The sequence below is a fragment of the Hippopotamus amphibius genome, chromosome 14 (assembly GCF_030028045.1).
Source record: "Hippopotamus amphibius kiboko isolate mHipAmp2 chromosome 14, mHipAmp2.hap2, whole genome shotgun sequence".
Taxonomy (NCBI): domain Eukaryota; kingdom Metazoa; phylum Chordata; class Mammalia; order Artiodactyla; family Hippopotamidae; genus Hippopotamus; species Hippopotamus amphibius.
This window is the reverse complement of record NC_080199.1, coordinates 80,504,582-80,530,424: the sequence shown is the minus strand read 5'-3', so window position 1 is coordinate 80,530,424 and position 25,843 is coordinate 80,504,582. Positions and strand designations below refer to the sequence as shown.

The window sequence follows — 25,843 nt, the reverse complement described above, 5'->3', positions numbered from 1 at the left end:
CTGCCTGCAAAACCCCTTCTCTTGGATTCCCAGCGAAGTGGGAGCACGTTTCATACCAAGTGTGTATCTCCTGACTCCCCAGAAGGACACTGCCGCTTGAGTTGGGACGCTCGGGGGCCTGTGATGTGTATCTGTAACCAGATGTCACCGGAGTCTTCCTGTCCCTGAGGGCTCAGTGACTCACCGCTGTTGTCCTGCTCCGCCAGGGTGGGGGCATGAGGGGCGGCTGAGCTCAAATTCTGCCCTTTGGGAAAGAAGGGGGGAAGGGAGCGAAGGGGGAGGAGGGAAGCCGGGCGCGGGTGGCGGCTGCGCGGCGGCCCTCGCGGGAGAGGGAGGCCTCGGTCCCCCCCGCGCGCGTGGGGCGTTGGTCCCAGGCCAGCCCGCCGCGTGAGCTCTGCCCTGCAGGCGGCCCCACAGCCCCCCCATCCCTGTCCGGATCCTGCAAAGGAACTGGGCTGCTCCCGGGGCGGGGGGGGGGGGGCTCTTGGTCATTCCCGGGTCCGGGTCCGCTCTGACCCCGCCTCGAAGCGCGCCCCGCGGTCATGCAGGGCCTTTTACCGCGGGACCCCGGGAGCCGCAGTCGCCCTCCCCCGCGCACGCCTGCGGGGACGCTGACCAGCCAATCAGTGAGCAAGGAAGTCGGGGGGCTTTCCCCGCGGCCGCCCGCCCGGCCAGGGGGGCGGGGCGGGCAGCGCATTTAAGGGCGCGCCGCCTCCCGCGCTGGGCAGGCGCTCGGCCGCCCGAGGAGCAAGGGACCCGCCGCCGCCGCCGCCGCCACCGGCCCCGCCACGTGGGACCCCCGCCCGCGCCATGAGACAGGTGCGTGCGGCCGCGCGGAGCCGCGGGACGGGGCGGCGGGCTCTGCCCCGCGCCGCCCGCGGCCTCTGCTCGGTGCTCCCGCATCCGTGGGAGCTCAGGGCCGGCCGGCTGCCGACGCAAAGCCGAACGCGGGGCCGGGGCCGGGGCCGGGGCCGCGGGGGTCCTGAGTCGGAGGGCGGCGCCGGGCGGGGCGCTACACCGATGCGCCGCGGTCCTGAAACCGCCCTGGCCTCCGGAGGTTCGGGAGTTCAGTGGGCGCCCCCGCCAAAGACGGGGCGCGCGGGAGTGTCCCGCGGGGACCAGGAGCCCCCGCCAAAGACGGGGCGCGCGGGAGTGTCCCGTGGGGACCAGGAGCCCCCGCCAAAGACGGGGCGCGCGGGAGTGTCCCGTGGGGACCAGGAGCCCCCGCCAAAGACGGGGCGCGCGGGAGTGTCCCGTGGGGACCAGGAGCCCCCGCCAAAGACGGGGCGCGCGGGAGTGTCCCGTGGGGACCAGGAGCCCCCGCCAAAACGGGGCGCGCGGGAGTGTCCCGCGGGGACCAGGAGCCCCCGCCAAAGACGGGGCGCGCGGGAGTGTCCCGTGGGGACCAGGAGCCCCCGCCAAAGACGGGGCGCGCGGGAGTGTCCCGTGGGGACCAGGAGCCCCCGCCAAAGACGGGGCGCGCGGGAGTGTCCCGTGGGGACCAGGAGCCCCCGCCAAAACGGGGCGCGCGGGAGTGTCCCGTGGGGACCAGGAGCCCCCGCCAAAGACGGGGCGCGCGGGAGTGTCCCGTGGGGACCAGGAGCCCCCGCCAAAACGGGGCGCGCGGGAGTGTCCCGCGGGGGCGCAGGCAACTCTGCCAAAGACGGGGCGCGCGGGAGTGTCCCGCGGGGACCAGGAGCCCCCGCCAGAGACGGGGCGCGCGGGAGTGTCCCGCGGGGACCAGGAGCCCCCGCCAAAGACGGGGCGCGCGGGAGTGTCCCGCGGGGACCAGGAGCCCCCGCCAGAGACGGGGCGCGCGGGAGTGTCCCGTGGGGACCAGATACTAGGGAGACCCTGCCCCTCCTTTGAGGGATCTAGTCTCGAGTTGCGAGAAATAACTTCCCCACCCCAGGGAGGGGTCCCCTGAGGAGCCAGCCCTCCACACCGGGAGGAGGGGAGGGGGCAGGCGCCGGGGCGCTTTTTGCTGGAGGGGGAGAGAAGCTCCCGGGAGGAGGGGCCGGAGGGAGGGCGGGCCTCTTCCCTGTAGGTCCCGCCAGAGAAGCCCTCAGCTGCCTTCAGAAAACCCACCTCGGGCTCACTTTGCACCTCTGCTTCTCTTTCAGAAAACGGAAATTTACTCTGTGGAGCTAGACATTGAGAAAACAGACAAGGGGGACGACAAGGAGAAGTGCAGGGGCCTGAAAAAGACCTGCTTAGAACGCCAAAAGAATCAGCAGAAAGAGGAGCTTAAGAAAGAACTTGACGTGGTCAGTTGACTTGGTCCCTGAGCCAAATGGGTACCCTGAGCACTGCCTTCCTCACAGAGAGCTTGCCTCTAGAACCCACCTCTTACAAAAGAAAATTCAGTTTCAAGAATGAAAATCCCTGAGATTTGTTTCCTTGTTTAAAAAAAAAAAATGGTGTGATAATATCTGCCCAGGGGTCAGGCCTCTGAAAGATTCCTGCATTCAGGCTGTAGGCACGCCCAGCAGGACTCACTGGGAGGGAAGAGTCTCTGATTCCTGTCCCCACAGGCATGGCCCAGACCTCTCTCCTTCCTAGCGGCTTCATTGAGATATAAGCAGCCAGTTGCCACATTTTAGCTGATAAGATTAAACTATTTGAGTCAGAACCACCCAGGAGGAAAACCGAACGCACTGAACTTGCTAGGGTTCTGGGTAATATTTGTCCCACAAGAAAGAATTTCAGTGGTGAAAGAGCTGCGTTTGAATTGGAACAACCTCAGGCTCCGCCGAGGTTCCAGTTCTCCATGGTTGATCTGTCCCTGGGAGCAAACGACCTAGCTTCGCTGAAGCTCCATTTTCTTTACGTAAAATGGGAAATAAACAATTTTTGTGGGTCTGTCAGGGGAGTAGTGAGTTAAGAGTAAGACTATTTTGTAGTGGAAGTGCTTTGTGGATGTGAACCCTGTTTCCAGCAAAGCTGGCCACCCTGGAAAAGAGCTGCCCTAGAACTGACATGTGACAGATTACATCTCAGGAATGCCAAAGGGGAAATTTCTACCCTGAGTTGGAGATTATGCTAGATTGTCCCTTCACTTCACTGCAGACTTTATGTATATATTTTAAATTTATTTTATCGATTGGCTGCGTTGGGTTTTCGTTGCTGCATGTGGGTTCTCTAGTTGCGGTGAGTGGGGGCTACTCTTTGTTGTGGTGCGCAGGCTTCTCGTTGCAGTGGCTTCTCTTGTTGCAGAGCATGGGCTCTAGGCGTGCGGGCTTCAGTAGTTATGGCATATGGGCTTACTAGTTGTGGCTCACGGGCTCTAGAGCACAGACTCAGTAGTTGTGGTGCACGGGCTTAGTTGCTCCATAGCATGTGGGATCTTCCCCGACCAGGGATCGAACCCATGTCCCCTGCATTGGCAGGTGGATTCTTAACCACTGCGCCACCAGGAAAGTCCCTTCACTGCAGACTTTAAGGCTGTGATTCTTTGAGCAGCTGGTGGTGGTGTGTGCTCATGTGTCCTGTAGAGCCAGTTGTTAAATATTCAGGAATTGGGCAAGCTGACTGATACTGTATTAGTAGCTTGAAGTGTGCCTACAGTGAGAAATCAGTAAATGCCACAAATCGGACCCCTTTATTTATTTTTCCTGGGAAGTTCCTTAAATAGCGCACACCGCTAGGCATTGGTCCACATGTATTCTGATGACTCTGAAGACCACAGCCCTGGAATTGGACTGACCTGAATTGAAATCCCAGTTTGACTGAAGTTCAGTTCCCTGTTTTGAAAAATTGGAATTAAAAGTGGTACCTACCAGAACTTCCCTGGCGGTCGAGTGATTAAGACTTTGGCTTCCAATGCAGGGGGGGTGGGTTTTATCCCTGGTCAGGGAGCTAAGATCCCACATGCCTCATGGCCAAAAAAGACAAAATATAAAAACAGAAGCAATATTGTAGCAAATTCAATAAAAACTTTAAAAGTGGTCCCCCCCTCCAAAAAAAATTCTTTTAAAAAAAAAATGGTACCTACCTCAGAGTTAAGAGTGTTACAGAGAAAGCAGGAGAAAGACTGAGATAGTCATTCTTATTTCCTATGTATCTCTCGCAGTTAGGGGTGAAGACATAACTAGTCTTACTCGAAATTGCCATTTATAGCATGAATATATATCCATTGTATCGTATGCCTGTTAATTACAGTGAGAACCTCCCTTGAGACATGAGCATTTTGTGAAGATGTATAATGGAGAAAAATAATTTCCATAGTATTGGCCAAAGTGTTCCCTTGCTTCCTTGCTGAGGAACATCTTTCTTTCCCTCTTTTTTCACCATCTTCTCACAAGAATCCTATAATCAGTGACCACATACTCAGATGCCCTTGCATCCTGACCCCTCCAGAAGCTTGATGAGAACGACAGCATCCCTGGCCGCTGAAGAAACAGGCGGCTAGGGACTCAAGCCTGAGCCCCCCGGTGCTGCCCTGTGCTGTCCAGCAGGGCCCACGCCGCACCCCGCCCTGTGCTCGTCCCCAGAGCCGGCCAGCGGCAGAGCATAGTGCAGCACAGCCCCTTAGGGCCTGAGGTCCCTCCATGAAAGCAGCGGCTCGCACCGTCCGTCACCTTTGCTCTGCCCAGAAGTTGGCGCACGGTGCCCAGAGCTGCATCACAGCCCTCTGACTCCCCGGGAGCGGCATGCTCAGCTGGTGTTGGCATGGCACGGGGAGGAGCAGGCAGACCTGCCTGTGGAGAGGGCAGACGTCCCTTGTGTAACACGAAGTTTTTTTGCACACACTTAAGAAAAGAGATGGTTCTGATACCAGTCACCGTATAGATGTTTGTTTCGGACAATCAGAGCGTTAGAGTCCTGAGTGCTGGGTTTTCTGCCCGAGGAAGAGGCTTCTAGTCCTTTAGCCCAGAGATTCTCCAAGGGAGAGCAGAGGGGGACCTTGCTCCCCAGGGCACATTCGGCGATGTCTGTAGACATTTAGGGTTACCCCTTCTCAAGGAGGGGTGTTGGTGGGTGGAAGCCCCCATAGCAGAGATATTGGCCCAGAATGTCAACAGCGCCAAGGCTGAGAAACCGTTTTAGTCTAATGATTCTGTGGCAACATCAGCAAGTGCGGGCCCCTCCCCGGGTGTTTTTTGGCAGGTTTTTAATCTGAGGGCTTCTCTGACAGCGACCTGAGTCTGAAGTACTGGAATAAGGAAAGGCACGCTTCTCTCTACCAGGCCACCTGCCCATGAGGGCTGCCTGGGTGAGAGCTGCCAGGACGGGAACTGGCTTAGCACGGCTCATCCCCTCCATCAGTCCCGCAGCTCAGGTCTGAGTTAAGTAAGCAGATGGCGGGGGCCTGGACAGCAGGTGTGCCAGGATTTGCACGTGCTGGAGACCAGACTGAGGTGAAATGCGCTGCTTTGCTCCTAAAAACTGACAGCTTCTTTGTGGTAAATGGCAAGTTAAGTCTGAACTCTTCAGGGATGGCCAGAAAGATCCCCTGGCCCGCGACCTCTCCTGCCGTGAGAGTCTCTTCTCTTACTGCAGTAGCCCCCTGGGACAAAGCTTCCTTCCTTTCGTCCCACACTTCCTGGCCCCTCTGCCTTACTCAGGGCTACTCCCAGCTTTCACGGGCTTTTCAAGGCTTAGGGTTTGAGTCTTGGAATTACCTAATTCACTCTTTTCTTCTTTTCATGGACTTCAGGATGACCACAAACTCAGCAGTGAGGAATTGGAAACAAAATATGGTACTAACATCATTACGGTAAGTCATCAGAGAACCAGTGAGAGGGGAGAGAATCCTGGGACTGTGCTCAGGGTTTGTGGAAAAGAATGTGGCACCTTTAGGATGCGTGACCTGAAGCTGCAACTTCGAGGATGCCAGCCACCCGCATGCCCACCATGCGAGGGAGGACGGTTGGCCTCAGGAGCTGGTGCGTGTGAACCACAGCCCGGCCAAGCCCTCTGCTCAGCTGTGTGCTTGGTCACAGACCGTTCTTTGACTGTGACCGCAGGAAAGCTGTGCTGGCCCCAAGAAGGTGCGGATGCTCCCTCACTGTCACGGTCAGGGGTTGCTTTCAGACCCCATGCCCAGGAGGTATTAGGGTCTTATCCAAGCCTCGTCCAAGAAGGGAGGATGGCTACAGGGCACACCATGTGCCTCATAACATCTCCCACTGCAGAAGTACTGCTTCCTTCTGTGACGTCAAACTCAACTTTCAAAAGTTTTAGTGTGTTAACATAAGGAGATGTGGGTACATATGTTCGCGTCAACAAAAATACCTGCTGTAAGACACACTGGCCCAGCCGCGAGGGAGGAAAGAGCAGTAGGTGATGCCTGGGCTTCAGGGGAGGCAGCTGTGGAGGAAAGTGTGCTCCCCCCTCGGCTCCACCAGAGGTTTAGAGGCCGTGCTGAGAGAGTGTGCGTTCTGACCAGCGAGGCTCCCTGGATGCTGCGGATCGAGCTGGGACGTCGTGACCCCTTAGTGACCCCTGCCCACCATCTGCAGAAATGTGACGTCAACCCAGGGCAGGAGAAACGTCTGATTTCCATTTCTTTTGGCTCTGCTTTCTCAGGGTCTCTCCAGCACCCGGGCTGCCGAGCTCCTGGCTCGGGACGGGCCCAACGCCCTCACCCCCCCCCAGAAAACCCCGGAGATCATCAAGTTCCTCAAGCAGATGGTGGGGGGGTTCTCCATCCTCCTGTGGGTGGGAGCCATCCTGTGCTGGATCGCATATGGGATCCAGTACACCAACGACCCGTCCTCCTCGCTGGACAACGTAAGGCTCTGGGAGCGCCTCCTGGGTGTGCCGGTAACGGGGGTGGGGGGTGGTGTCGGCCCCGGAGCACCAGGCCTTCCCCGGGCGGAGCACTGGCTTGCGGTCACGGGCCCACCTGATCCGTCACCGCGTGAGTTTGAGAAGATTACTCCTCCCCACGTGTAAAACGGAAATTACATCTGACTTTCTGCAGTCTCAGAGGCAGTGTGAGCACGCCTTTTTAAGAGTGAAAGAAACACTATGAGTTTCTACGTGGAAAAAAAATCGATATCCACATGACGTGCTTTTGGGCTTTCTCTCCTGGAAGCTGATTCTCTCCCTTGACTGTGGAGAGCGGTCGGTGCCTGCTGACCGCCGAGGACCAGACCACAAAGCTGGGCTGGCCGACACGTGCTGAGAGAAGGGAGCCAGAGGCGAAAGGCCGCCCCCTGATGCCGCGTGTCCGGAGCCGACCCGCCCTGGATTCGGGGCAGATCAGTGGCTGCCGTGGCTGGGCCGGGGCGGGGAGTGACGGCCCATGGGCACGGGGCCCAACGGGGACGGCGCGTTGCGGCGATGGTTGCACAGCCGTGCAAATTATTAATAGTCGTTTCATTATATGCTTCAAATGGCTAAAGCGTGTGACCTGCAAGGTAGCCAGGACCCAGCTGCTGTCTCCCTCACTGGCCGTGGAGCACGCTGGTCCTAGGGACTGGCTCGTTCCTGATGCCTGGTTTTCTGATGGACGCTGTCCTTCTCACCCAGGTGTACTTGGGCTCCGTGCTTGCCTTGGTCGTTATTTTAACCGGGGTCTTTGCTTATTACCAAGAGGCGAAAAGCACCAACATCATGGCCAGCTTCCGCCAGATGATCCCGCAGGTGAGTGCGGCAGCCTCTGCGGTGTCCGCGAGACGTCGGGTGAGCGAGCCTCCGATGGGGGTCCTGGCGGCCCAGGCCCCACCCTGCTGTCTGCGGGGTCTTGGGCACGAGGCCTCATCTCTCTCCGGAGCCCCGTTCCCCCCCAGGGTTTTGAGATGATCGCGAGGTAAGATGGAGGAAAGTGCTTAGTCGAGAGCAGAGTGGGACGGAAACGTGAACTGCCGGCTGCGCAGCGTCTCCTGCAGCTGCTGCTCACGCTGGTGAGCTGTTCAGACAAAAGCAGTTCAGGTGGCTCCTCGCGTGCACCAAGGAGGCCAACCTGTGATTCTTTGTCACCTTTTTTGCTCCCATTTCTGAGCCTCACTGCACATTGCCCCAAATGCTCTCAGTGTGGTAGACCCCCCAGTCCCTCCTCCCACAGGAACCCAGGAGGGATCCTCTAGGGAGACTGTGCACGGCTGTCAGCACTGCGGGAAAACCACACCCTCGCTGGCCTGCAGAGCTGCCGGCCAGAGGGAACTCTGGGTGGAATCTTTTGTGCTAGGAAGTGGAGACCCATCTCTCCCTCCATTAAGGTTTTCATGACCTGAGCAAGATTGTTAAACCCTTTGGCTCAGCCCTCAGGAGTCTTCCTGGACATCCCAGCAGGATCGTTCATCCTTAATGGTCTCCCTCTCTCTCTCAGGCCCAGGGCTGCCGCTTTGCTATATCCTCCAAAGGATATCTCCATGAGCTCCTGCTCAAGAAAAAAATAGTTCTATAGGGTCTTCAGGCCCCAAGTGAAAGTCTTGGTTTCATTTTCCGCTGTTCTGACAGTTAGGGATGCTGGTGCGTCCCTTCCTGAGGCTCAGGGAGGGTGCAAGAGGGCAGCATCCTTCCGGAAGGGAACCTGAGGCCTGGGTCACGATTTTCTTTCACAGCAAGCGCTGGTCATTCGAGATTCAGAGAAGAAGACAGTTCCCGCACACCAGCTGGTCGTGGGGGACATCGTGGAGATTAAAGGTGGAGACCAGATCCCTGCAGACATCAGGCTGCTGTCTGCTCGGGGGTGTAAGGTGAGCATCGCAGGGCCCTCCAAGCCTCGCCCGTGTGATGAGCTGGCTTGCTACTGTCTTTCCAGGCCGCACCCTAACTGGGGAAGGGGCCAAGGGGCCTGATCTTGAACTTCTCTCTAAACTTCTTCCAGGTGGATAACTCATCTCTTACTGGGGAGTCTGAGCCCCAGCCCCGCTCCTGTGAGTTTACGCACGACAATCCCCTGGAGACAAAGAACATCGGCTTCTTCTCCACAACGTGTCTGGAAGGTAAGTCCAGCTGCGCGCAGGACCGCATGTTCCACTCGTAGCACTTCTCCCTCTTCAGGCTTTGTCTTCCTCTCTTCAGCATCACTTGCTGCAAAGCTTTTCCAGGAGAAAACGTGGAATCGAAGAGCCTAGAACGCTGGTGTTTGGCCTCTGTAATGTCATGTGCTGATCGGCCACGTGAGCCACCAAAGAGAGGCCCGTGCGGGGCTGTGGCCCCTCCTAGCTGAGGACCCTGGAATAAAATGTCTGCTCCACCCGCAGGCACAGCGACTGGCATGGTCATCAGCACAGGCGACCGCACCACCATCGGGCAGATAGCCTCGCTGGCGTCGGGAGTCCAGAACGCGAAGACGCCCATCGCCATCGAGATCGGGCACTTTGTTCACATCGTGGCAGGAGTGGCGGTCTCCATCGGTGTCCTTTTCTTCATCATCGAGGTGTCCATGAAGTATAACGTCCTGGAATCCATCATCTTCCTCATTGGCATCATTGTGGCCAATGTGCCTGAGGGTCTCCTGGCCACTGTCACTGTGAGTCCGTGCCGCCAGTGGCTGCTCCCTGGCCCTGCTGACGCGCCCCTCGGCCGTGCTGGGGGAGCGCCCGCCTCGGCGGAGCCTGCCCCGTCAGGGCCGACGTAGGACACGCTGAGCAGACAGACTGTTGCTTAGAGGGACAGAGAGAATTGTGATTTGTTAGTATTTGAATGCATTGTCCTTGAAAACTTAAATTTCATTTTCAGGAGCTGTATCTGCAAATCACATATGATCCTTTGCCCCTTAAGATCTAGATAAGACAGTCTTGAACCACCACGTACAGATTTTCTAGGAGCCTGATACCTTCCCCATGTTTCCATAGTTCTTAAAAGGGAAACAAAAAACCAAAAAAAAACCCGCTTATTTGGCAGTTTCTACAACTGAGGGCTCAGGCACACTCTTTACCTCCCTTCTCTTCCCTCTCAGGCACACACAGACACAGGCTCCTCCCGCGTGTCCCTGCAGAGCAGAGCAGCCCTCTCCTGCCCCTACGCCCAGGTCCAGCCTCGGCTCTCCCTGTGTGAGGGCCTGTCTCACTCACGTTAAACAAGGCCACGCCCCCCTCTCTGCTGTGCAGGCCCCACAGGTGGGGACAAGGGCTTCGTATTTCCAGTCCTGTGTGAAGGCGGCCTGGTGCCCTCCTGAGCAAAGACAGAAGTTTTTGATTCCAGGTCTCCTCTGACTCGGGCAGATAGTAATTTGACAAAACGGGAGGCGAAAGAACGCTTTGAGATCTGGGGGGGGGTTCAGAGAAAGCAAAGAATCTTTAAAATATGGAGCTCTTAAAGTGAGACAAATGTTTCTTGATTCCACAAAGCAACAACGGAGCCCTTTGGGACAAGCTCTTTGGCGCACCGCGGTCGAAGTCCGTCCTACACGTTCTTGCTTGTGGTTCACAGCCAAGGCCCCCGTTGTGATTACTCATGACCTGCCTGGCTCTGCTCCCTCAGGATCATTTTCCTCAAGGAGCGAAGGGACAAAAGAGCACCCTACATTTAACAAAAGAGAGGACCATGGCCTATATGCACATATAGGGCTTGATATGCTTTTTCCGCCACTGGGTCTGATGCAGCTTTACTGCATCTCTAACTATACCTGAAACGAGTCCAGCTCTGTTTCTACATTATTGAACCCAAGTTCAAAACGATGGCTTTTCTCAAAACGCCTCTCTCTCCCCCCTCCATCTAGGTGACTCTATCACTGACAGCAAAGCGGATGGCCAAGAAGAACTGCCTGGTGAAGAACCTGGAGGCAGTGGAGACTCTTGGCTCCACCTCCATCATCTGCTCCGACAAGACTGGGACCCTGACGCAGAACAGGATGACCGTGGCGCACCTGTGGTTCGACCACCAGGTCTTCGTTGCAGACACCAGTGAGGACCAATCAAGTACGTCCGGGGCTCGGTCGCCAGCTCCGCCCCGTGGCCTCGGCAGAGAGCGGGTCTGCAGCCGTGGGGGGAGCAGTGCCGCGCTGGGCCCGAGGTCCGCACCCCCAGCATCCACTGTTTTTCTTTCCAGATCAAGTCTTCGATCAAAGCTCTGCAACCTGGGCCTCGCTGTCCAAGATCATAACGCTGTGTAACCGCGCCGAGTTCAGACCGGGACAGGAGAGCGTCCCCGTTATGAAGGTGAAGGCCCCGCTCCCGGTCCCAGCCGTGGCCACAGCCGCGTCTTTTCTCTGTTCTGATTTGGTGCTTGACTTAATCTCTCCAGCTGAGTGGAGTCTGTACTGTAAGAGCAAGCCTAATCACAAGACCTGTAGAAAATTTTTGTCACTGTAACTAGCTTCAAGAAATCTAAAAGTTCTCAGAATATTCACTTAGGCCTTTTGAAAATTCTGTCTCTTTCTAGAAGATGAATGTGCCTTTAAATTGCTTTCCTAACTTCTTTACCAGATAGAAGATATAACCAAACGTTCCTTATTACATAAATGCCACTCACTGATGTTTAAAATATAATCGGCTAGAAGTGGAAGAAGGGGTCTTAGAGCATCTTCCTCTGGGCTGCATGGAGCTCTTGTGTAATTGCAATATACGAAAATTCTCCCCTTTCCTCCCCGCCTTTCCCCCCTCCCTTCCCTCCCCCTCCCCTCTGCCTCCCCTCCCCCTCCCCTTCCTCCCCTTCCCCCTCCCCGTTGCAGGAGTCACTGAGTCTGTTTCTCCTGACTTTTCTTTTTGCCATCTGTTCCCTTCGTTGACTCTTACTTGTATTTTTTGTTTGCTTTCCTTTATCAGCCGGCTCGTTCATTCATTCACCTTTTGGCCAGTCACGTCTCTGTCTCTTTCAAATCCTTATCTCCAGGTCTAATTTCTCACCCAAACTCCATGCACTTCCAGTGAGCTGTGTATTTCCACCTGGAAGTTTTGCATGTTAGACTCTCAACAAATTATACTTGTCACCTTCCACTTGTACCCAAACTTGCTCCAAAGTAATATCTTATCCCAAATTTTCTATTTTTCTATGACATAGCCATTTTACTTGTCATTCAGCCCAAAACTTTTGGAAGTCATCTCTTTCTCCTTCCCAAATAGCTAGTGAGTCACCAAGTCCTATTATTCTTGTTTCAGAATGTCTGTAGTTTTATGTTTCTGTTATCACTAATATCTTGCTTCTGAACAATTGTACCAATTTCTTTTTTTATATAAATTTATTCATTTATTTATTTATTGGCTGCATTGGGTCTTCATTGCTGCATGCGGGCTTTCTCTAGTAGCAGCTAGCGGGGGCTACTCTTTGTTGCAGTGTGTGGGCTTCTCATTGCAGTGACTTCTTTTGTTGTGGAGCAGGGGCTCTAGGTGCACGGGCTTCAGTAGTTGTAGCACGTGGGCTCAGTAATGGTGGCTCTCGGGCTCTAGAGCACAGGCTCAGTAGTTGCGGTGCACGGGCTTCGTTGCTCCACGGCATGTGGGATCTTGCCGGCCCAGGGCGTGAACCCGTGTCCCCTGCATTGGCAGGCGGATTCTTAACCACTGCGGCACCAGGGAAGCCCCTGTACCCACCTCTTAGTTGGCCTCCATGAGTCTGCTTTATCCCTCCCCCGTCTTTCTTGCCACTAATTGTCCATAAATACTTCATTAGTTAAATGAACTACTTCATCTAACATTGCTCAAGAACCTTCTGTGTTTCTCTATTTTCTGCTTCCCAAGTGTAGGTCTCACCTTGCCTCTCGGGGTCCTTTACGTCTGCTGCGTCCTCCCCGTCCACCTGTGCTTCCGTGCTCAGGAGAGAATTTCCCCACTGCCTGCCTGCCTTCACAGCATTCTGGTTTCCGGGTAGCTTTCTTCTGCTTCTCTCTCTGTAGATAACTACCAGTCTTTTTCTGTTTTATTTTTCTGGGTTGTTTTTTTTTTTTTTTTTTTTCTGATGGCCAGCGGGATCTTAGTTCCCAACCAGGAATTGAACCCAGTCCCAGGCAGTGAAAGCACTGAGTCCTAACTGCTGCACCACCAGGGAATTCCCCGCACCTGTCTTTCAAGATCTGCGTCATAGCTGCCTTTTCCATGAAAACGTCCCCATCTCGGCGCTCTCACTTTTCTGAGCTGCCCTAATGCCAGCAGGTGGTGGCCTGCAGGTAACAGTCCTAAGGCGGCCGTGAACGGGAGCTGATCGCTTTCTCTCTGCAGCAGATAGTAACTGAGGTTACGCGTTGGTTCATTGAAACTAATCAGAGAAGAACCAGATTATGTGCTGTGACTGTTTATCTCTTTTGGTTCGCAGAAAGCTGTGACTGGAGATGCCTCAGAAACTGCTCTTTTGAAATTCTCAGAGGTCATTTTGGGTGACGTGATGGAAATTAGGAAAAGAAACCGCAAAGTAGCCGAAATCCCTTTTAACTCGACCAACAAGTTTCAGGTGAGTTTTCTTCAGAGCTGCGTCTTTTTCCTCGCGAGCAGAGCCCTTCCACCCCTGAGTGTCCTCTGGTTCGTATGTTTCGTGAATGAACCTTGACTGCAAAGCCTTCAAAAGTAGCCCTCAGAGATGCAGGGCCTGGACGTCTGGTAAACCCAGCGCCGGTTTCTCTGAAGTAAGTAGAGGAAAGAAAGGTGACGGTCCTGCTGTTCGCGCGCGTGATCTGTCTGTGTGACGTACACGCTCACGTGCGCACAAACACGCCAGCGCCCGCCCTGGGGAGCTGCGCCGCGAGGAGGGGCCGGCCCGTCGCACGGGGTGAGCGGGGGCGAGGCCGTGGGGAGAAGCCGCACCCTGACCCTCCGTGAGGACCAGCCGCGTTGCTTTCCGGTTCTGGCCCCTGGCAGCGCGGAGGGGGCTCCTCTCCCCGTGGCTCAGGAGCAGAGGGGCCTTCCTGGCCAGGCTGTCCCCCTCCTGCCAGGGCCGGCCCGCAGTCGTGTCAGGACACAGGACGGGTGCTGCTACAGGCGGGATTCCCTGTGGACTCCAGAGCTGAGAGTGGGGCGTCGTGGCTCGGTCTTTGCGTGACAGTGATTTTTTTTTTTTAATTGTATTGGCTGTGTTGGGTCTTTTTTGCTGTGTGCGGGCTTTCTTTTAGTTGCGGTGAGTGGGGGCCACTCTTCGTTGTGGTGCGCGGGCTCCTCATTGCCGTGGCTTCTCTTGTTGTGGAGCACGGGCTCTAGGCAATTGGACTTCAGTAGTTGCAGCACATGGGCTCAATAGTTGTGGCTCACGGGCTCTAGAGCACAGGCTCAGTAGTTACGGCGCAAGGGTTTAGTTGCTCCGCGACATGTGGAGTCTTCCTGGAGCAGGGATCGAACCTGTGTCCCCTGCATTGGCAGGCGGATTCTCAACCACTGCGCCACCTAGGAAGCCCGACAGTGAATTAAATAAATGGGATAACCACGTGTATGTACACGTTGCTGGTGATTACCCACACACTTTCTTTGGAAGGAATATAGGACTGGAAAATAACTGTGAAGCAAACACCTTTGAGGATAATCGACCAATAAAGAATCGTGGTTGGCAAAACAGACAACTAAAAAAATGTATGACATAAAGTGTAGAGGGAATCAGATCTGTGTTCAAAACATAAGTGAGAACAGCCTGAGCAGCAGCCCTAAGACAGCAGCAGTAATCACAGCTTCCTGTGCTGGTTTCCACATGTCTCGTGGCAGCCCTGCTAGGCGGCAGGGAATGAGGAAACGGAGGACACGGCCATCCAGAGCCAGGACTCGGGCAGACCCAGGGGGCCGTGCTCCGAGGACTGGGCGGGATGGCCTTCCAACCACAAACAGGACTCAATCCCGCTGGGGCTCCGTCTCCTCCAGGGAAGACGTCCCTCGACATGTGAGACGTGAGGAAACGCAGGTTCTATGAGGCCTCGTGAACAAAATGCCAGGGGAGAAAGTGGGCTCCTCGGAGTTGGGCTAGAAAGGAGAGGGGTCCTGCAAAAGTGGCCAGAGAGCCTCTGAGATGCTCTTAGTGCCATCTTATATCCACACACGAGAACACGCAACACTAAGCAAGGTGGTTTGATGACGTGACCTCTGGGGCACCCTTCAACCCGAGGAAACAAAGGAGACCTTCTTAGAATAGCAGTTCCCCAAACTGAGACTGGCCCATGGAAATATTTTCCATAGTTTATGGCAAATTGGAAAATTAGGACAGTATTTTATAAAATTGTTTGTAGACATGAATGTATTGCATTGAGAAGATTATCCTTTGTATCCTTCACAGTTAGCTCAGGGGCTCTGGGGCCTGCTGGCCGGAATGCACGTCCCAGCTCAGCCACCTGCTAGCGGTCACTGGACCTCTGCACCTCAGATTCCTCCCTTGTAAAAGGCAGGAATAATGGTACCCATGGCCATAGTTTTGAGGGTAGTTTTGAGAATTGAGTCCATTTAATTTCTGAGCACTCAGAACGGTATTCGTAATAAAAGTGTTTATTATTCCTACTTTAAATGTTAAAATGCCCTACCTTTGAGAAAATAGTAGTGACAGTAGATGGAGATTTGCGGTTTGGTTGCTTCGTTGTTTTTTTTTAATGTCCTTACTTGGCCATGTAAAAAAAAGCTGCAACCTTATGTTTGCCCTCTAGATTTTTTTTGTACTCATCTCTGATATCCAAAAGTCTGAAAACTACTGGTTTAGAATCAACTGATGGACCCAAAATGATAGAATTTTTCTTTATACCTTACTCATCCTCTCCCAAACCCTCTAGCTTCCTAAAACTCAAGGGCTTAGAATCATACGTGGTATATAATAAGGTCTAGACTTAGCCACTTGATGGTCTATACATTTTTTCACATTTCTTCCAATTACCTTATTAGGATGCGTCTAGAAGTAGAATCGCGAGGTCAAAGGGTAACGATGATAAACTTGTGATTCCGGTTACTCCGCTGTCCGCCCTGAGGCCTGTGCGTGAGGACGCCGCCTCACGGCCCTCCCACCCACTGCCACACGCAGGCAGGACGCCGCCCGTGTGCCCGCCTGAGCGCGGACGGTGCGGGTCTGCTTGGAGGGCGGTCAAGGCAGGAGGTGAGACGAGGTCGCTCCCAGCCCTCCAGCCGCACGGTCGCCCCAGGAGATCGTGTTCAAGGCAAAAGGTTTCACGCGCGGACAGCGCCCCTGACCTCCCTAAAGCAGCCAGTTTCTGTTCGAGAGACAAGCTGAGTTTCATCCTGAGAGACACCCTGGCTGAAGCTCAGTGTCCGCCTGGGCCGAGACAGAGTCTCGCTCTCTGTGTATCCCTTGAGCACAGAGTTGAAAGGACAGAATGTGCCTGCAGAGAACGTTGCTCTCTTACATACTGAGGGCCAGGAGCCCACGGAGGGAGGGATGTGTTTAATCTTGTCACGTTGCTCCTTTAAAGCTCTGTCCGGTTCAGGCCCTTGGGAGTAAAGAGGGTGTCGCTGCCTGCCGCCACACTGAACGCGCCCCGTCCCGTTCCCCGCAGCTCTCCATACACGAGACGGACGACCCCGACGACAAGCGCTTCCTCGTGGTGATGAAAGGGGCCCCCGAGCGGGTCCTGGAGAAGTGCAGCACCATCATGGTCAACGGCCAGGAGCAGCCCCTGGACGGGAGCACGGCCGAGGCCTTCCACACGGCGTACATGGAGCTGGGCGGCCTCGGGGAGCGCGTGCTGGGTGAGCAAAGCCCCGATCCCGCCCGTGAGGCCCTCGGCCCTCCGCCGGCCCCGGGCACGCGATGTAGCGGAGTAGCTGCGGCGTCCACGTGAGTCATGAAGGAGAAATGGTTCACGTACGAGAAAATGTAGGAGGGTGTGGTCCCTTCCAGATCAGGAAAGGCCGGGAAGATCTGGACCTTGAGTGACGAGACTTGAAGGGAGGTGGGGAGAATGTACTCAGGTAAAGGGAACAGCATGGGCCGGAGCACAGAGATGAGAATGGATGGAGTGGGACGCGTCCAGGCTGCAGGTGGATGAGGTAACGTGGTCCCGGGAAGGAGGGCTGGAAAGGTCGTGGGAAGGTCGCGTGGCAGCACCTCTGTGGTGAGGGGTTGGGTTTCGTGCGGCAGCCAGTGGAGAGCCACTCGCGCTCTGCGAGGAGCGACTGCTCAGAGTCATTGCTCCTGAAGGACCATTCTGGGCGGAAGCAGGGACAGGAGAGGCGTGGGTCTCAGCAGGAGCTGCTGCCCTCGCTCAGGTGAGAGGGGGATTTGATCCCGGCCATGGGAATGTGAAGGTCACAGACAGAGACTTCGTGGAGGCAGAATTGGTGAGACTTAGCAGCTGGTTAGAGGGGAAAAGTCAGTTTAAAAAAGATGTTGAAATTTCCCACGTAGCAGTTAGGGAAGCAGTGCTGCCAGTCACTGAGAGAGGGGGTGTTGGAGGCGGCAGGAGCCTGTTGGTGGCAGCGTAAGGGATGTCACAGGACACGTCCTGTTGGGAGAACGGGGGGCCGATGAAACAGCAGCCCTGAGCTGCAGGGTGATGGATGGGCTCAAGGTCACAGAAGTTCATGTTGATGATAACCGTCATTAAACGTCATGAACGTTCTTGCCAGCAGAGGCGGAGTCTGTGGCATGTGTGTTTCTAAAGGATATTTGGGTTTGTAAAGCAAGTAAGATACGTGAGATGACGATGCTTGAAGCGTGCCTTAAATACCCCACAGCGCGCCAGGCGGTCTTTCAAAGCGGGCTTGCTGCCCTTCTGACTAGAGCTGCTCTAGGAACCTCACGTTTGACCCCTCCAAGCCTGTGCTTTGCTGAAGTGTGTAAAGCAGCACACCACGCTGAGGATAAATTTGATGTAAAAGCTGGTGAGAAAGTCACGTGATCGTGGACGTCCCACCAGATGCAGGAATCCCTGCGCCCTTAGCCTGTGAGGGCAGGTGCCCTCGCGTAGCACAAGGTTCTTCTCCGTTCCTGCCGGCCTTTCCCTCACCCGTGATTGAAGACGGAAGGTCACACCCTCCCCCTGCTGGCCCAGTTCCTTCCCCGTCTGCGCAGGAGCACGTGCTGCTTTCTCTGCCAAACAGGGCCTTCCCACCGCCCGTCCTCCCTTCACTCCCTGCAAAACGTCCGACTTCTAGCTCAAGAGTCAGCTCCAGCGACCTCCTTGGTGAAGGCTTTCCCGCTCTCCAGGTGGCTGAGTGTAGCCCTGCGCTGGGGTGCTCCCGGCACTTTGGGGTCCTTGTCTCTTTATGTCTTTGCCCCCCACTAAACTGCAGCCTCTTCAGAAGCTGAGGCTGTCTACTCCTGGGCTTTCTGTCTCCAGAACAGAACAGAGAGCCCGTGGGCACAGAGTCAATTATTTTGGGATGAAACATGTTTTTCCTAAAAATAACATGTGTTATGCAACTGAAGGAACTAAACAATTCTGGTAAACTCTAAAGTATTGGTAAAATACAGAGGACTGAGAGTGTATGAAAATGTTCCTTCTTTCTTTCTTTTTCTTTGCCTTTTTTGTTCCTCCTTTCTTTTGTCATTTCTTATCCTCGTTTCATTGACTCCCAAATTCATACCCACTTCAGGTTTCTGTCATCTCTACCTGCCGGCAGACGAGTTTCCAGAAACCTACTCGTTTGATACAGACACGATGAACTTTCCTACTTCCAACTTCTGTTTTGTGGGCCTCTTGTCAATGATCGATCCACCCCGGTCCACGGTACCTGATGCGATCACCAAGTGCCGGAGCGCAGGGATCAAGGTGGGCCTGCACGTTCCTGACTGAAGTCCTCCGTTGGTGTTGAATCCCTTTCCAGGACCATTTGTCCTAGGAGAGTCAGTATTTAGGTCTCTTCGACTAAAGGTCATAATTCCCCTTTTACTAGTCTCTACTTTCACGGTGCTAGGATTTCAGTAACTGTCCCAGAAAAGCGACGTGACTGTGTCGGTGAGGAATGAACCACAAGCGCAGCTGCCGCGTGCGGACAGCCGTGTCGCCGACACCTAGACCGCGGTAGGCAGTGAAAGGTCTTATTACGTAATCTCGAGGTCCCGCTCCTGTACTCCATTTCCCTCCTGATTTAGAAGCCACAGTGTGAATTCCATCCCCGTGTAAGTTCCAAGGCTGTAGAGCATCGTGAAGCAGCCCAAAGAGACGCCCGTAGCGCTTTCCCAGACGAAGTTATGTCACAGGGAAAGGCCGCCTCTGCTGTCACAGCAGGAGATGTGAGAAGCTTAGGAGCAAGGGCAGATCCAGTGGGATCAGTGTGTCCTTCAGAGACGGTTGTTTCTTTGACCTGAAGACCAAGGACTGCCCGCGAGGGCAAACTCTAGCCGCGCTGAACGGGGCCTTGGTGGAGCAGGCAATACCAAGGTGTCCTTCCTTAGGTAGCTGAGTCCCTCACCGTCCACGTGCCCGTCTCACTGTTTGTGTTCTAGGTCATCATGGTTACAGGCGATCATCCGATCACCGCCAAAGCTATTGCCAAGAGCGTAGGTATCATTTCCGCCAACAGTGAGACAGTAGAAGACATTGCAAAACGCCTCAACGTTGCTGTGGAGCAAGTTAACAAGCGGTGAGCTCGGAACCCACACAGCAGAACTCAGGTTCTTACCCACGCGCCCTGTTGCCTCTGAAGAGCTGTGCTGTTTGGAGCACACCCCCTTTGGCCAAACATCCTCTCAGCGTTGTGCTAGGCTGGTTTACTCTATAATTTCTATATCCAGTCATTCATCACAAGTTTATTAAGCACCTGATGTGTTCCAGGCACTGTACCGATGCCATAAAAATTACATTTCATGCATTTCTTGTATGAAATTTCAACCCAGTGAAGCAGATCGGAAAACTTCAGTGCCTAATTTAGCGTGAGGAAACTGCAGCAAAGACTTTACAGGAAATTACTTGCCATTGATGCGGTTGTGTGATCAGGGACAATTGAGAACCCTTTGCATTCCGTACGCTCTCCTGGTCGGCATCTTGCGTATTTATTCCACTGGCTTCATAATGTGTAGCTATGGAAACATACTTCTCTTTGCTTTTATTTGGTAGTAAATAGAATGGAAGCTTAGTAAGGAAAGACTGTTTTTCCTTGTGTCTCTTCATTCTTTAAATCATGTCCATCCTTTAGTCCAGTCATCTGTCCATTTATTCTGTATTCTTTTTTTTTAAATTAATTTATTTAATTGGCTGTGTTGGGTCTTCATTGCAGTGCATGGGCTTCCCATTGCGGTGGCTTCTCTTGTTGTGCAGCACAGGCTCTAGGTGCACGGGCTTCAGTAGTTGTAGCACGAGAGCTCAGTAGTTGTGGCTTACGGCTCTAGAGCGCAGGCCAAGTAGTTGTGGCACATGGGCTTAGTTGCTCCGCGGCATGTGGGATCTTCCCGGACCGGGCATTGAACCCATGTCCCCTGCACTGGCAGGCAGATTCTTAACCACTGCACCACCAGGGAAGTCCCATATTCTGTATTCTTTCAACAAATAATTGTTGAGTGCCAACTGGTACCAGGCACTGTGCTAGACACTGGAGCTATAGCAGAAACAGACCAGACACTCTCCCCACACTTGGGGAGCTTTCCATTGAGCTAGAGGAGCAGAAAAATAAACTAATTGTGATGTGCTAAGTTCAGTGAAGGACACACAGGGACACAGGAGCTGGCAGTGAGGGGAGAGTCACCTGGACTGTTGATCTTTAAATGAGTCAAAGGTGCCAAAGTCTTAATTTGAAAATAAGTGTCATTGGCTTTTTTATACTTTCATGCATGTGGGGGAAAAGGGAAAAACCAAAGAATCTCTGTTAAGACAACCAAACAGTTAAACAGCCTCTGGGCACAACAGCAATATCTGAAGTCTAGGGTTTTCCACGGCTCCTTTGTGTAAATAGCATTCATCTATGAAAACAGGTTTGGAGCTTTTATTTATTTTTGTTTTTTTTAATTGTAGGATTATACTTTTTCCTACAAGTCACCACCTAGGAGAGAGGAGTGGATGCTTTGTGAATGTTTTCAGCTGTCCACTTTATCAACTCCAGCTTCATGATCATAGAATAACTCTTTTGTAGCTCTGGGGGGAAAGAAAACACCCTTTCCTTATATATATATATATATATATATATATATATATATATATACACACATATATTTTTTTACCAGAATATAGGAAGACCTGTAGTTTGAGTCAAGTGCTGGAATTCCAATATGTAGCACCAATAGGAAAGAACAGACCTAAAAAAAGCTCAACACTTTAAAAATGAAAAAAGCATGCCGTGTTTTGTACTTTAGAATGTTTCACCTAAGATTTGAAGATTGAAATGTGGAGTGTCCACCAAGGGAAGGGCCAGGGACGCTCATTCCTGTCCAAGGCAGCAGGGCCGGTAAGGCCGTCGCACGGAGCGTTGAGGAGCCCAGGGGGCCACGGGCGAGAGGCAGAGGGGCAGACGGCACGGGCGGCCCCAGCCCTGCAGACCCGGCCGGGGTCCCGGGCTCTGCGCTCACGGGGCACGGGGGGAGCCTCGCGGGAGTGTCTGCAGGGTCGGCACGCTCCGCACAGATCTGCACACTCAGTGCTTTTCAGAACCTCACTTTTCTAATCGGCAGATAAAAGCTTTCCTCAGAGAAGACCGCAATAAACGTTTCTCCCTGCACAGCTCACTGTGTAGTAGACCCTTGAAATCGGAAATAAACAGCAACAAGAATTGTCACCCGTGTGTTTAGGCATAGGCTGGATTCTAGGACCCAAAGCATACAAACAGGCAGTTTTTTTAACCCCCCTTCTACGTGGTGAGTAAAACATTGCCCCAGGAAGGGCCCCCTCTCAGCCACTCCTGTAAGGAAATGACTACCTGGCTTTTTCCTATTGTTGAGTGACACAAGGAAATGCCTTCTTTGTCAGCCTTAATTTACTGTCTTGAAATGAGACTAAAGTATCCCCTGTACTCAGACACTCTGTTGTCCCACCAGGGGACGGCGTGTCAGGACTTTGGGTTCCGGGTAGAATCGAAGAGGTTCCGCCTACCTCCCGCCCAGAACAGCGTTTCCGCCTCAGCTTCCACCTTGGGCCTCACCCAGTTCCTCCTGCCCTTCTAGGGACGCCAAGGCTGCTGTGGTGACCGGCGTGGAGCTGAAGGACATGAGCCCAGCACAGCTGGATGCGCTCCTAGCCGACCACTCAGAGATCGTCTTTGCCCGGACATCCCCGCAGCAGAAGCTGCTCATCGTGGAGAGCTGTCAGAGGCAGGTGGGTGGACGCGGTGCCCAGGAAGCCTTCCAGGTCGTCACCGCCCCGCAGAGGAATGCCGCGCTGAGACCTGGGCCCCCGTCCTGACCACCCCACGCGTCTGCCTGCGGGGGTGACCCTCTGCCCACTTTGGGACCCTCCCACGTGCTCCCCAAGGGCCTCAGACAGTGAAATGTGGTGCTGTAGGAGGTGTGGGCGTAGGAAGATTTACAAATGTGAGACACAGAACAAAAAGTGTAAAGACATAAGATGTAAAATACCCACTTTCGCCTGCCACACACACTGGGTTTTTTCCTTCCAGTTTTGTTGAGATATAACTGATGCACGGCACTGCGTACGTTTAAGGTGATCTGACTTACACACATCACGAAGTGATTATCACCGTACGTTTCGTGAACATCCATCTCATATAGATACAAAATTAAAGAAAAAGAAAAAAATGTTCGGCTGTGATGAGAACTCTTAGGATGAATTCTCAACTTTCCTGTAACGTGTGTTACATCCAGCACTGCCTGTAACTGGACCTTTGTAGCTTTGACCACCTCCCTCCTGTTCCACCTCCCCTCACCTCCACCTCTGGTAACCACAAATCTGATCTCTTTTTTCATGTGTTTGTTTTGTTTGTTTCTAAGTATAATTGACCCACAACATTGTTAGTTCCTGGTGTGAAGCATAATGATTTGCTATCTGTATACATTTCAAAATGATCACAATGAAATTACCACCTGTCACTTGACAAAGCTATTGCATATCGACTGTGTTCCCCATGCCACACGTTTCATCCCCGTGACTCATTTATTTTGTAACTGAAAGTTCATCTTCATCTCCCGCACTTGTTTTACTCAACGCCCTCCCAGCCCTGGCAACCACCTGTTTGTTCTCTGTATCTTATGATTGTTTCTGTTTTGTCATGTTTGTTCATTTGTTTTGTTTTGTAGATTCCACATATTAGTAAAATCACACGATGTTTGTCTTTGTCTGACGTGTCACTTAGCATAATGCCCTCTAGGTTCATCTGTGTTGTTGTAAATGGCAAGATTTAATTCTTTTTTTGTGTGTGTGGCAGAGTAACTTATTTTTACATACCACATTCTCTCTACCCATTCATGGGCATTTGGGTTTAGCTTGATTATTGCAAGTAGCACTGCAGTGAACATTGGGGTGCGTGTGTCTTATCTAATTGGTGCTTTTGTTTCTTCAGAAAAATACCCAGAAGTGGGATTGCTGGATCCACTGGTAGTTCTGTTTTTAACTTTTTGAGGAATCTCCATACCATTTTCCTTGGTAGCCGCACCACTTTATAGTCCCATCAGCAGTGCAGAAGGGTTCCTTTCTTCCACGTCCTCGCCACCACTTGCTATTGGCTGTCACTTTGATAACAGCCCTTTTCACAGTGTGAGGTGGTACATTATTGAGGCTTTGGTTTGCATTTTCCCCTTGGTTAACGACACAGAGCATCTTTTCATGTGCCGGTTGGCCGCCTGTATGTCTTCTTTGGAAAAATGTCTAATCAGGTTCTCTGATTTTTTTTTGGTTTTTTTTTTTTTTAATTGACAGTGTTGGTCTTCATTGCTGCACACGGGCTTTCTCTAGTTGATGCGAGCGGGGGCTACTCTTCATTGTGGTGCGTGGGCTCATCATTGTAGTGGCTTCTCTTGTTGCGGAGCACGGGCTCTAGGCACGTGGGCTTCATTAGTTGCAGCACAGGGGCTCGATAGTTGTGGCTCACGGGCTCTAGAGCACAGGCTCAATAATTGTGACGCACAGGCTTAGTTGCTTCGCGGCATGTGGAATCTTCCCAGAGCAGGGCTTGAACCCGTGTTCCCTGCATTGGCAAGCAGATTCTTAACTACTGAGCCACTTAGGAAGTCCCTCTGTCTGTTTTTTAATTGGATTGTTTATTTTTTTTAATGTCAAGCTGTATGGGCTCTTTGTATAGTTTAGATATTAACCCCTTGTTGGATATATTGTTTGCAAATATCTTTTCCCATCCAGTGGGTTGCCTTTCTGTTTTGCCGATAATTGCCTTTGCTGTGCAAAAGCTTTCTGGTTTGATACAGTCCCCTTGTTCACTTTTGCTCTTGTTTCCCTTGACTGCCTATGTTTCCTTCTAGGAGTTTATGGTTTCATATCTTGTATTTACACTGAAGTCTTTAATCCACTTTGAGTTTATTTTTTTTATATGAAACTGGTCCAGGTTCATTCTTCTGCATGAAGCTGTCCAGTTTTCCCAACATCACATATTAAAGAGGCTGTCTTTCCTCCACGGTGTGTTCTTGCCTCATTTGCCCACGTTAGTGTGGGTTTGTTTCTGGGCTCTCTGTTCCGTTCCACTGATCCATGCATCTGTGTTTGCGCCAGTTCCATACTATTTGGATTACTGTGGTAATAGTTTGAAATCAGGAAGTGTGATACCTCCAGCTTTGTTGGGTTTTTTTTTCAAGTTTTTTTTTGCCTATTTGGGGTCTTTTGTGGTTCTATACAAATGTGATAATTATTTGTTCTACTTCTGTGAAAAATGCCATTGATATTTTGATAGAGATGGCATTGAATCTATAGATTGCCTTGAGTAGTATGATCATTTTAACCACATTATTCTAATCCAACACAGTATATCTTTTTATCTATTTGTGTCATCTTTAATATCCGTCATCAGCGTCTTATAGTTTTCCAAGTACAGGTCTTTTACCTCCTTAGTTATGCGTAAATGTATCTCTAGGTATTTTATTCTTTTGGATGCAATTGTAAGTGGGATTGTTTTCTTCATTTCTCCCGATAGCTCGTTGTTCGTGGATAGAAATGCAACAGATTTCTATTTACTAATTTTGTGTTTATCAGTTCCAGTAGTTTTCTGGTGGAGTCTTTAGGGTTTTCTTTGCTTAGTCTCAGGTCATCTGCAAACAGGGACAGTTTCACATCTCCCTTTCCAATTTGGATTCACATTGGTTTTACCTATTCAAACACATGGTGGTATTGTGTTTGGAGCTTGTTGTTCTTGCTTCTGGGATTTCCTGTCTGAACCTTTCCCACCAAACCCAGAACGGGCCTTTGTCTCAGCTCCGGCGACCTCGCAGCCTCGAGACCGAGGGAGCCGGCGGCCCCTGCCCGGGCTCCTCAGCCACCCCCTCCCCGTGTCCCCACAGGATGCTGTTGTCGCGGTGACAGGGGACGGCGTCAACGACTCTCCGGCTCTAAAGAAGGCAGACATCGGGATCGCCATGGGGATAGCGGGTTCCGACGCAGCCAAAAACGCAGCCGACATGGTCCTGCTGGATGACAACTTCGCCTCCATCGTCACAGGGGTAGAGGAAGGTGAGCGGGGTCTCGGGCGGCCTGAGCGAGGGCTGAGGCCACCTGCGGAGTCAGAAGCGAGTCCTGTAAGGAGAAACGTCTTTGCCTAGGTCGCCTGATCTTTGACAACCTCAAGAAGACCATCGCGTACACCCTGACCAAGAACATCGCCGAGCTGTGCCCCTTTCTGGTCTACATCATCGCAGGGCTCCCGCTGCCCATCGGCACCGTCACGATCCTGTTCATCGACCTGGGCACGGACATCGTGAGTGGCCCCGAGGGGCGCCGGGCCTGACGGCTTCCCCGGGTGCTGGGAACCGCCGCGTCGTCTCCTTTGAGGGCAAGCGATGGCCCGCATCGCTGCTTCTCAGACCTCGACGTGGCGGGGCCCGAGGCGCGGCATTTCTGACACGCTCTCGAGTGAGGCCGGGTGCGCTGGTCCAGCAGCCGCCCTTCCGAGCAGAGGGCTAGCGCCATCTGTCAAACGCGTGGCGGTCAGAACCGCGTCCGTCCGTAGACGAGCTTTCCACGCCGTGAGTTCCTCGGCCTTCCACGAAAGCATGCCGT

General features: G+C 53.0%; 1 protein-coding gene across 1 annotated transcript in view; it reads left to right on the top strand.

The window, feature by feature from the left end:
* Nucleotides 1-468: 468 nt before the first annotated feature.
* Nucleotides 469-25,843, top strand: part of ATP12A (ATPase H+/K+ transporting non-gastric alpha2 subunit) — a 29,802-nt gene continuing 4,427 nt past the window's right edge. The window contains 17 exon segments of the mRNA XM_057707300.1: nucleotides 469-819; nucleotides 2,124-2,267; nucleotides 5,660-5,719; nucleotides 6,532-6,735; nucleotides 7,480-7,593; nucleotides 8,514-8,648; nucleotides 8,780-8,897; nucleotides 9,159-9,427; nucleotides 10,619-10,817; nucleotides 10,948-11,057; nucleotides 13,147-13,281; nucleotides 16,298-16,490; nucleotides 18,339-18,514; nucleotides 19,192-19,328; nucleotides 21,835-21,985; nucleotides 25,129-25,297; nucleotides 25,387-25,541. Of these exon segments, the coding sequence (XP_057563283.1) occupies nucleotides 811-819; nucleotides 2,124-2,267; nucleotides 5,660-5,719; nucleotides 6,532-6,735; nucleotides 7,480-7,593; nucleotides 8,514-8,648; nucleotides 8,780-8,897; nucleotides 9,159-9,427; nucleotides 10,619-10,817; nucleotides 10,948-11,057; nucleotides 13,147-13,281; nucleotides 16,298-16,490; nucleotides 18,339-18,514; nucleotides 19,192-19,328; nucleotides 21,835-21,985; nucleotides 25,129-25,297; nucleotides 25,387-25,541 (2,478 nt within the window). The 5' untranslated portion in view covers nucleotides 469-810.